A 12,094-nucleotide genomic window follows, 5' to 3' on the forward strand; every position below is an offset into this window, starting at 1 on the left:
AGAAATTAAGCGGATAAAAATCCTATGTTGTTATATAGCTAGTGAGTGAAACTCGAGATCGAGAACTACGATCTATATGAGTTTCAATGCCGAAAAACTATCGGCGAAGGCAATTCGAAGCAAAGGTGGAGCAAGCTCCCTCACTATTCATGATATTCTCTCATAATGTAAAACACAGCTCCTAGGAGATGTAATACTGTCATTACATTATGAGGAGAGGTCACTACCCAGACCAGTTTCAACCTTTTTTGAGGTCTCATCAGTGAGTAGGTAGACCTGGAAGATATCAAAGCTTAGCAAAAACCAGTTGAAACCGGTCTGGGTAGTGACCTCTCCTCATAATGTAATGATAGTATTACATCTCCTAGGAGCTGTGTTTTACATTATGAGAGAATATCAAGAATAGTGAGGGAGCTTGCTCCACCTTTGCTTCGAATTGCCTTCGCCGATGGTTTTTCGGCATTGAAACTCATATAGATCGTAGTTCTCGATCTTGAGTTTCACTTACTGGCTATATAACAACATAGGATTTTTATCCGCTTAATTTCTATTAAGTTGCCAGAAAACTAGCCGTTTGGCTTTTCATTTTAATTAGATCTTGACTGTCTTGTTTGATATAGTGTGAGTTGACTGTATATTTCAAGATTCATCCTACATGTTAGCTGAGCAGTGGTAATATGCCATGTTTTGCAATAATCAGAAAGTTTGATAACAGCATATAGTATTATATTCCCCTTTGCCTTTATAACTGTACTTGAACAACAAATTCTGTTCTTGTTTTCAGTTATATCTTATCCTGGCATTAGCAAACAAAAGTTTTCATACCAAGCAATTGATTTAACTAATTATTACAAGATGCATGCATCTTGTAATAATTAGTCAAATATTTTTCCACAACCAATATTATTAGATCTTCTGCTTGTTTTACATACTTGCATATAGCATTAATCATGTGACTCTTCCACGCTGGAAAACATTGATTTTATTGTTCATCTAGCATACCCCTTATCTAAGAAATTATAATGTGTGAATTAAGTGACACATTAATGGAATTTAATGGTTACAACCAGTGGTGAGCTATGGAAATTTTAAGGGCTCGCATTGTCAAGCAAAAAAAAAAAAAAAAAAAAAAAAAAGAAGCTAACTTAGCCCTTATAATGCTTATATTGCGACTTTGTAGAGCTTCTAAGATATGATAATTCCTGTATGATACAAATCATTAAGGCCAGATCTTTTAAAAATTCCAAATTGAGATGTCGGTTTAGAAAGCCCTTATATTTATCGTTCGATGCTAAATGCTTACATAGCTTCCAAACACGTGGCTGATCTTTAAAATTTCGATACCAAGGTCTTTTGCAATCATGTTTAATTCTCGTTGATTTTTTGGTGATTGATGATAAAAAGCATATAATTTATCCATAAATATTTCAAAATGATTTATTTCTTTAATGTTTTTTTATCAAATTGTTTAATGCTAATTGTAGACAATGAGTAATGCAATGCCAAATCACAATGTTGGGAAATTTTTGTAGAGTTTGATTGAACACCTGATTTGTCTCCTAACATTACACTACCCCCATCAAAACAAAATGCAATGAGATGATTTTTTAAATAGTTATCAGAAAATCCATATGAATTTAAAGTAGCAATTATAGGTAGCATGTATACATTCTGCGGTGGTATTTTCTAGTTCTACAAGATTATTAAACAAGAAGATCAAGGGGCTCGCAAATTTGAGAAAAATTTAACAACGAGCTTGCCACTGGTTACAACCAGTGGTGAGCTAATAAGGGGCTCGCCCGAGCCCTTTAATTTTTCTCAAATTTGCGAGCCACTTGTTTACTTATTTATTTTTTCAAAAAAAAAAAAAAAATTTTTTTTTGAAATATATTAAGCAACAAACTCATATGGTAACCTAACAAAGTGATTTTATTAAATAAAATATTATAGTTACTGTTACTACCATTTTACAAATAATTATTATTATTATTATTCCTGACACCTCCAAGGAGTCCAAAGACTCATCGCAGGAGGATACCTACAACTGTCTCAACCACTACATCGAACTTCTACTATGAATCATCTCCAACAACGCCATCTATCACCCACCACAACTAGTATTTTTTGTCTGTAAATTGCGTGTGTTCTGAAGGGCCTATTTGTCTGTATGCAGGATGAAAAACCCAAGTTTCCGGGAGAAAAAACCCTCCCGGAAACTCGGGTTACAAAGTCCAGATAAAGATTCCTTTATCTGTATATTTATCTGTAGTCCAGATAAAGATTCCTGCTGTCGCGACGAGATTCGAACTTAGGCCTATTCCAATCGAAGGGCGCAATGTACCGTCGTTCTTCCAATTGCGCTATGGAGGCAGCTTCACTTAATAAGAATTCACTTTTTGGCAATGGAATATAAATAAATAGGACTATATAATAATGCCCATTGATTGGTACTGTTATCACTTGAAGTATAAAAACAAAGAGAAATATAACATACTTCAATATTATTGTGTGTAGATAACATTTATTTATTATTCATAAAAACTTCTATCACAAACAAAAAAATTTATTTTGTTTATAAAAAATACGGTTTATTTCATATGTGCGATTATAAAATATTTTATTCTTATTACATTTTGATACTAAAAAAATGTTTTTCTTATGTAAGATAAATTAACACAGATGGTTGTGTGCAAATATTTCGCATTTAGATAATGAAATATTGCTTTAAAAATGGTAAAACATTTTCACACAAAACGTTTTTGTGTGAAATATGGCTTTTTTTTTGCTTGACGATGCAAGCCCTTTGTTAAAATTTCCATAGCTCACCACTGGTTACAACCCTAATCAAATCCAGCAAATAATTGACTCCTATGTTCCAACACCTCCAGGATTCTTCAACAGCTGCAGGATTCCAATCCTGTATATTTCTGGCATCTCGGAACCAGTTGGTAGAATTTTGAAGAAGTATCATCTCATACCCACATATTTTCTGATCAACAAAATTTCTCATCTGTTGCCATCTACAAAAGACAAACTGGCTAAAGACAATCTGGTAAATGCTATCATTAGCTAGCATTTACCAGATAGCGTGGGAATGTAATCTAACATACTTTGGACAAACAGGCCATTCTGTAGAAAAAAGAATTAATGAACATCAGTATTATATCGAATACATGAGACCTCAAAAGTCTGGTCTGGCACAACATAGTATTGACACTAAACACAATATCCAGTGGAATAAATCTCGTCTTCTCTATTGATGCAGGTTTGAACACCTTTTCAAAGAAAGTTGCGAAGCCCTTTTATATCAGCCAAATCTGAATCGGAACAATTGTCTCTCTTTCCCAAACGTTTGGAGATCCTTATCTTATGTATCCATCAAAAATAGTTTTTAATAATATTTTTAATAATAGTATTTATTAATACTAATTTCTAGCAACAGTTTTTAATTGGTAAACCAGCAACTGCTGTATGTACTTTGTAATCCGGTTCCTTTGATTGCTTGTTTCTACACACTGATGATGTACTGTTATTTTCAGTATGAAATATCTGTACTTTCATGTCATTAAAGTTAATTGCTGTGGTTATCTTGTAATTTGTTATTTATAGTCATGCCACAGGTACTTTTAAAGATTAAGATGTATTGAAAGTAAGGTATTAAAAATAATAAACCAATGACAAGACATATCATATTTTATGTTCTTGAGAGAGATTTTATATGAGTCACTTTTAGTATATTTAGGGAAATAGTTCTATAAGCAGAACTTTTTTTTCTTAAATTCATATAACCATCTTTTGTCCAATAAGAATTAATGTAGCAGGAGATACATATAGCTGCATAAAAAACATGCAATTTATTGAACAATGAAGTTTTTTTCACAATCTAAGATAATTTTTATTTGTATCATAATGCTACCTTCATATATTTTTTTTAAATGTTGCATTAAATATACTGCATTTAATATGCAGTATATCATGCCATAATTCAAATTATAAATCATAATAAAATTTAATGCATGGAAAACAAAGATGAGATAATAGTGTGCAGTTATGAAAAATAGTTTGATTTCTAAAAATTTTAATTGTGGCAGTTTCAGTAAAATATGAATTCTTGTAGTTAACTTTCCCAAAATGTATAAATCATTTTAAATCTCATTCGAAATGTGCATGACAATGTTATTTCTTTATTTTTTACTAAATTAACTGCCATGTATATGTGTGGGTGTGCATATAAATTTTTTGAGTCATTGCAGTTGGTAACTCACATTATCAAAATGCAAAAGCTGACTCTTGTTGGAGATCATGATACCGTTAACATTACATTCATCTGTTGTAAGGCCTTTATCCACTCTTAGGTCTCTGTACTTAACTGCTTGCTATGAATTCAAATTACAATACTCAATATACACACATACAAACACCTAAAGAGTGCAAGGAGGGCAAGATTGTGCCACTTCATAAAGGAGGTGATCGAACTCAAGCATCAAACTATAGGCCTATCTGTGTGTCAGGTGTTCTGGTTAAGTTGTTGGAGAAGCTTGTGAGAACTAGGATCCAGAGTTGGGTTGACAACAATGGTATAATCTTTGATGGACAGCATGGATTTGCTAAAGGGAGGTCGTGTTTTAGTAATCTACTTACTTATTACAATAAAGTGACTGCTTCATTGGACAGAGGAGAAGGATACACAGTAATATACTTGGATTTTGCAAAAGCTTTTGATAGAGTACCTCATGATAAGTTGACAGTCAAACTAGAGCAGATGGGGTTGGATATTAGATTAGTGCATTGGATTGGAGACTGGCTATCTGATAGGTATCAACAAGTTGTGTATGGGGGTGCAATATCCAGGAAAAGGAAAGTCACTAGTGGAGTGCCTCAGGGATCTGTTTTAGGGCCATTACTATTTAACTTGTATATTAATGATATTGGCGAAGATTTGGATGGAGATATTCAGTTGTTTGCAGATGATGCAAAGTTGGGACGAACCATAAAGAGTAGTGAAGATGTTGTGGCCTTGCAAGAAGACTTGAATAAATTGAGTGATTGGGCAAGCAAATGGGGATGTGAGTTCAATGTTGCAAAATGTAAGGTTTTAAAATTTGGAAAACAAAGATGGGATGCAGAATTTATGCTTGGTGAGAATATATTGTTGGAAGTAGAGGAAATAAGAGATCTGGGAGTGATAGTGGATAAGGATCTAAAATTTAGGGGTCACATCGCCAAAATTGTGAAGACAACACAAAGACTTCTGGGAATGATGAGGAGGACACTGACGTGTAGTAGTAGGGAGATTCTTGTTCCATTGTATAAGGCTTTGATTAGGCCACACATGGACTATTGTGCCCAGATTTGGTCACCTGGTTTTCAGAAGGATGAAGAGATGTTGGAAAGGGTCCAAAGGCGACTGACTAAGGTAGTTTCTGACCTCTGGAATGTCGAGTATGAGGAAAGATTGAAAAGATGTAATTTGCAGAGACTAGTGGAGAGAAGGAAGAGGGGAGATATGATAGAGACCTACAAGTTGGTAAGGGGTTGCTATAGGTTCAATGGTGGAGAAGTTCTACAGCGAATAGTGGGAGATCAGGGGAGAACCAGAGGTCATCCCTGGAAACTGTATAAAGAGGGTGTGAGTAGGGGAGTGAGAGGCAGGTTTTTTTCGTGCAGAGTTGTGAATGATTGGAATGCCTTGCCTGAGAGTGTGGTGTCTGCAAGGAGTTTGAATGTGTTTAAGACCCAGTATGATGAGATGTGTGTGAGATAAAAGGACCTCCTAGATGAGTCTTTGACTCCATGAGGTCTTGTTTAATAATAATAATAATAATAATAATAATAATAATAACTCTGGGAATGAAGCCCAATATCACTTCCTTTCAGTATTACTAGACTGCCATGCACTGCATTCCTTTGCAGTTTCTTGTTCCTGTGTGTTACTTTATACTGACATATGTTTTTGCATAATTACCTTCCTTAAAACAGCATTTAACTAAAGCCACTGTATGTTTGTTCATCTTCCAAGTGGAGAAATGCACACTTTCCATTCAGAGGCAAGGTTAGTATACCATTTTTGGACACATACACACACACACACACACACACACACCTACAACACACAGTCTCTCAGATACTATCAATAATCATAAGTTCCTTCCATTGCATTCTGTAATCCAGATAATCATCCCTTATTTACACTCAATGTTCCCTTTTCTTCCTCATCTTGTAGACTTTCTTTTCTCTTTCTAATCTGTAACTATGGAGATGCAGTTTGTCCCAAATTATTATTTTCTTGTAGCCCATTGAGCAAAGCTAGATATATTCTGTGGATTATTTTGTATTTGTAGGAAACCTCATCTATCAACAGTTATCCGAATACCATTAACTAAGCCACTTTGTACATACTAGTGACATTTGTACAGACTAATGTCATTCCCTCTATGTTGATCTTGATAGTTGAGGCATTAGTATAACAGATAGTCACCAGGCATATAGGGAATGACATTAGTCTGTACAAATGTCACTAGTATGTACAAAGTGGCTTAGTTAATGGTATTCGGATAACTGTTGATAGATGAGGTTTCCTACAAATACAAAATAATCCATAGAATATATCTAGCTTTGCTCAAAAGTATACCTACCGGAAATCAGGCTATAAGGATTACATGAGTTCCGGTAGGTATACTTTTTTAACCCGCTCCTCTTCCTTACTATTGCAAGTATGACTATTCTTGCTAGAGGCATCTGATCACTCCATTCTTAGAGTGTTACTTCTTCCACATAATGACTTTTTCAGTCTGTCATGCTCATTTTAACAGTATTTCAGTAGGTACCTAAGTTTCATGTTGTATGAAAAAAGATACACTCAGTAATTGAATTAAATGTATGACTGAGAATGCTCTTGCATTTCCAAATGAATTAATCCTCTCATACAACATTCCCTGAAGTAGTACACATTTATTAGCATTAGGGCAATATATAAGTCATCAATATATTTTATTTGAGTATGATTGATTTTGGAAGGACATCTTGGAGAAATTCAGGAAATAATGCAACTGAAAGGGTGAAAGAGGTGCTTTGAATAATGAAAAATGTATATTTTTAGTGATCACCTTATATCTTAGCAAGGTAAGATATAAGGTGATCAGTGATATAACTTTGAATCATCTGATGGTAGAATATAAGTATATATATATATGCATGTAATTGTGAAAAACTGAAATAATTTATATATATGAGCCACAATTTCAGACCTAAAATGGACTGTTTAACCAAATATTTGAAGTTGCAGGTGGGGGAGAATGAAATAGTTTATCTAGTGCTTAGTTGGAGAGGAAAAAAAGTAACTGAATCATAAGAAAATCTTGGGAATTGGTGCAATGGCATTCTACCTTATATTAGTACTATATTTAATTATATAATAGTAAATACATATATGGCATAATTACACACTGCTATTAATTTGGTCAAAGTTCAAATTAAAAAAATTTTTATTTTCTAGGTGCATGGGGAGCATGTTACAGTCCACATAGATGTGGAGAAGGACAGAGGGAAAGGCTAATACGTTGCACAGATTCTGAAGGATTAAATGCCTTAGAGCTAAATTGTGCATCACAATCAAGACCTGTGACTGTAGATAATTGCTTCAAAGTCTGTGAAGAACACAAAGAGGATCTTAGGTATCTGGGTTAATAATTTTATGATAGGATTATTAAGCATATTTTAACTTATTAAAATGTGGCACTATTAATTCATATTTTGTTCATGCATACCGATATTCATGTGTTTATATTTGCATAGCAAGTTGGCAAAATATACAGTAATTGCATGGTATTGTAGTCCAGTGATAATCTTGAAGAACTGGAAGCCACGAAGTCACTTGGTATAAAGAAAATTATGAAATTTCTGAAGAATAATTACCTTCTGTAGCATGTGAAGGAGGAGTACTTGAGGTTTAAGAATGATGTGGTTATACACAAAGTGTACATTCTACCTCCATCTGGTGAAAGTGACCACTTGGTTCTGATATGAGGTAGCAGGTATCAAGAGTTCCTTTTAGGAAAAGATATATGTAAAATACAGAGGAAAGAATTTAAGAACCTTGGGATGCAATTTTGAACTAATATTGTAATATCAGTAACGGGAAAGAAAATAAATTGATAATGGATAACTATTATTGTTGTCCATTCTGCTCACTCTCTGCATACTGTTCAGAAGAAGAAGAAAAAAAAATTATTACTTTCCTTCAACCTGACCAAGCCAGTCAAAGTATCTTATCATTCACAGTGTGTTTCAAAAGAGTAGTATCAAACTGTATTTTGTAAATTAAGAGGATAAATTAGATGGAAATTAAACAGTAGATAGCATCACTAAGTAAATTTTAAAAAAATAATAAATAGAATATACAAAAAAGTGGTATAAAGAAAATATAGGAAGAAAAGTGGGGAACAGGTATATTAGCAACACATGGGAAAATGGACATACCAACAGTGTAATGCTAGAAGAGAAAGTATTGTGAGGAAGCCAAAATCAGATGTGAAAGGACACCAACAAAGTGCATCAAAAACAATGATGTTGCTGCATTCTATACCATTACATTGGTTTGCTACGAACCAGCTTTTCTCTCTTTATAGACGTCTTTCAACTTTTTTCTTTTGAAGAAAGCCTGTTCCTTTCCCCACATTCCTATTCTGTTTTACTGTTTGTTTGAATTTTAACTACATATCCCAGTTCAGGCAAATATTATTCCAGTTTGAACAGAGGGTCTGGAATTTGGTTGAAAAGATCAACAGAAATTTTTGGAAGTCTCCATTGTCCAGAACTGGTGTCTACTTGTTCCATTCAATGGAATTTAAGTAGAGCTGAATGATTTGACATGTTGATATCAGATGTTTTGTCTGAATTGTCATATTTATAAAGGAAGAAAAAATAAAAAAATAGATAAATTCTATTAAGATGGGTACCAATACATTGATTCATGTGTGTGTGAACCTGGAGATTAGGATTGCAAATCCTCCATATATCTACTAGTTTAGCATAAGACATGTTTTTAACTCTGCATATCCCACTTTTCCACTCCTGGGGTATCCTTCTACTTTGTCTAATATGGAGTTTTCAGTATAATTCCAGTTCTTCAGCTGGTAATGTAGTGGACACCGTATTTCCTAGGAGAATTTTCATCTAACTGTTCCATTGGATGGAGCATAAACATTTATAAACCTTAGACATCCACAATATTTTCAGTCTCTTATCAAGATTCTCCCTTCTGCATCCCTTTGGATGTTACAGAATGACCCAAAACGGGGGGGGGTGTGCAAGAATAAGAACTCGTACTTGAGCCCTGTTAAATCTTCCAAAGCTCCAATAAGAAGTGGAAGTTTTTATATCTTTATATCTGCAGAAATATGTTTCTGAGAAACAGAAATCTGATATTATGGTGTGGCATACGTTTCCATATAGCTTCTTGTTTTACTTGCCTGTGGAATCCTTGTACCTTCTCCTTCTTTACATTTAATGAAGCAATGCAGGAAGGAGATGATATGATTAGTCTTTAAATTTAAAACTTCTAGATTTTGGAGGAATCTGATGCAGTATTCAATCTATGAAGTAGCAATTGTTGTAACTTGCTTCTTTTAAGTTGCTTTCCATTATTTCAATTTCATGCCTATCATTTTTAATTTGGAAGCTAGTAATTTTATTTTTAAATAAATGATAATCATACTCTTGCTCTCCCTTTATTAGCATGAGATGGTTCATCATAGTCCATAAACTCTTCTGAGCTTGAGGGGTCTTCAATGAACAATCCACAACCTTCTCCTTCTTTACATTTTGTTTTATTTCTTCTTCTTTTAGATTTAGTTCATTTTTTAATACATTTTAAATTTTTTTTGCTTGCTTAAATTTTTTTTATTAATTCATCTTTTCTTTTTGATGATCTTGTTTACATATTAAGTTCTTTTAGTTGTCTTACTTGCTTTTCTGTTTGTTCTCCTCTTTTTCCTTGTATGATGGTTTTTTCATTTGTTTGCATTTCATCTTGTATCTGTTCAGTTGTTATACTAGGTTAGTTATTGATAATTTCAATTAATGTTGTTCCATCCATATTTGACTGGGAAAGTGGCTCCTACAGTTCTGGAATTTTCTGGGTAATTTGGTTGCACACTTTTTGTGATTTTACCAAGTATAGTTTATTTGAAAGTGCTGTCTTTACTAGAGTGAATTGGAAGATCTGGGAACTCTTCTTTATGCCTCTCCAATATATACACTGTCACTGTTCTAATTGGCTCTACCAGTTCCACTTTTTCAGTGAAAGTTATGAAAGGACAGGTGATAATGCAGTGTTCAGGAATTTTTTGCATTTCAGATAGGGTTTGAGACACTGATTAGCAATATGTTCACCCAGGGCCATCGTCAGATTAGATCGCGCTCTGAGGCAAACAAATAAATATCGCCCCTGATGGATTATAAGACAAAAATACAAGAAAATCTCCATTGCTATTTTGTTTTTATTACAAGAGAAACATTAATGTAAAACAATTACATAATAATATTAATTAAACGTTTGCTCTACGGGGATATCGCAGAGTAAAACTGTTTATAAGCTCTTTTAAATTATAAGCGTTGTCCACCTCTATCAATATAGTTGTTAGACCAACCAATCTTTCTTGGATCATTGCCGTCGCTACGCTAACAATTCCTGTTAGCATAGCAACTCTTACCACAATATGGCTGAACAAGCGCCCTTATTAAGCTGCACCATGAGGCAGGCTACCTCTATGTTACAACCTGTTGATGGTACTGTGTTCACCATACAATACAATTGAAACATTTCGCTTTGGGGCAGTTGCCACTCAAGTGATCATATGAGCCCAGCACAGGTACTGCCTCTGTATTCCTAGATAGTTCACCATAACTCGATTTGTACTGATGCTCACAAAATTGTTATGGGTGTCTTCATACCCATTGTGAAGGTTACCAACAATAAATCAATTTTGATCTTCACCAGATATATCTTTTCACATGTTACTGATTTTACCCCATTTCAAGAATGTCTACATAAGAATTTCATTACTGTTCTCTATATATATTTCATATAACTGAAAGGAGACCTCCACATAGCCTTTAAAGGAATGCAAAGAAATGATCAGGGCTTCTGACCTAATGTCCAATCCTCACCTTCTTGTGGTGCACCTGTTAGGTATCTACTTGGATACTGAATGAACGAGGCTGGTAATTTGGGATATAGCTGACCAAATTTTATTCTTATTGACTTAAACCAAAATAAAAAGTGATGGAACAACATGACAGAATTTCATGCCAGGCGAAGCATTGCCCGGTCAAACAAGGTCCCTGTTGTTTTTACCAGGGAACCAGGGCAAACAGCGAAAAGTCAGCTACTGGAACAAATCCTAAAACCCACCCCAACTCAAATAACAAGAGTTCAAGATCGGTACTATCAACATAAGAAGCCTGAATGGCAAAGAAATGGAGCTAGCTGAGGAATTGGATAAGTACCAGATCGACATAATAGAGGTGACTGAAACAAAAAAGTCAAAAACTAGTTAAATCTTTCTGAGCAATAAATGCAAAATGTTATATTCAGGCAATGACAATCAAGTGAAAGAAGGAGTAGCCATAGTATTCAACACTAAATACAAGGCTAATCATCTTGAATGGCAGGCAGTCTTAAATAGAGTGATGTGGGCAAATATCAGAATGGGGAACTGGACAGTGAGACTTATTTGTGCCTATGGTCCCACAGAAGGTTCTACTAAGGTAGAAGTGGAGGAATTTTTTGAGGCTTTTAGAGAAAGCAACTGACACAATTAAAAAGGAAAAGTTGGGGATCTAAATAGCAGAGTAGGAAATGATTGTCAGACATACAAAAATATATTGGGAAAATTTGGAGAAAAGAGCAAAGCTAATAATACAGGCAAATACCTGTTGGATTTCTGCTCAGGACATGGACTGGTTATTACTAACACAATGTTCCAACATTAAAATGTGCACAAATTCACATGGAGAGAAGAGGCAAGGAATAAGAAAAGTCTCGTTGACTATGTTATTGTTGATAGTGATATTTTCTCCCTGGTGCAGGACA

General features: G+C 34.3%; 1 protein-coding gene across 6 annotated transcripts in view; it reads left to right on the plus strand.

The window, feature by feature from the left end:
- The window catches only part of LOC150093608 (thrombospondin type-1 domain-containing protein 7B-like), a 950,748-nt gene that overhangs the window by 279,271 nt on the left and 659,383 nt on the right, over nt 1–12,094 (plus strand). For all 6 annotated transcript variants that reach the window (XM_090412735.1, XM_090412734.1, XM_090412733.1 and 3 more), the window contains exon 4: nt 7,496–7,673. In XM_090412735.1, coding sequence (XP_090268861.1) covers nt 7,496–7,673 — 178 coding nt within the window. The remainder of the gene's footprint in view (nt 1–7,495; nt 7,674–12,094) is intronic.

This window comes from Typopeltis vanoorti, chromosome 23 (assembly GCF_054136105.1).
Source record: "Typopeltis vanoorti isolate ZY-2024b chromosome 23, IOZ_Tvanoo_1.0, whole genome shotgun sequence".
In the NCBI taxonomy this organism is placed as follows: Eukaryota; Metazoa; Arthropoda; class Arachnida; order Uropygi; family Thelyphonidae; genus Typopeltis; species Typopeltis vanoorti.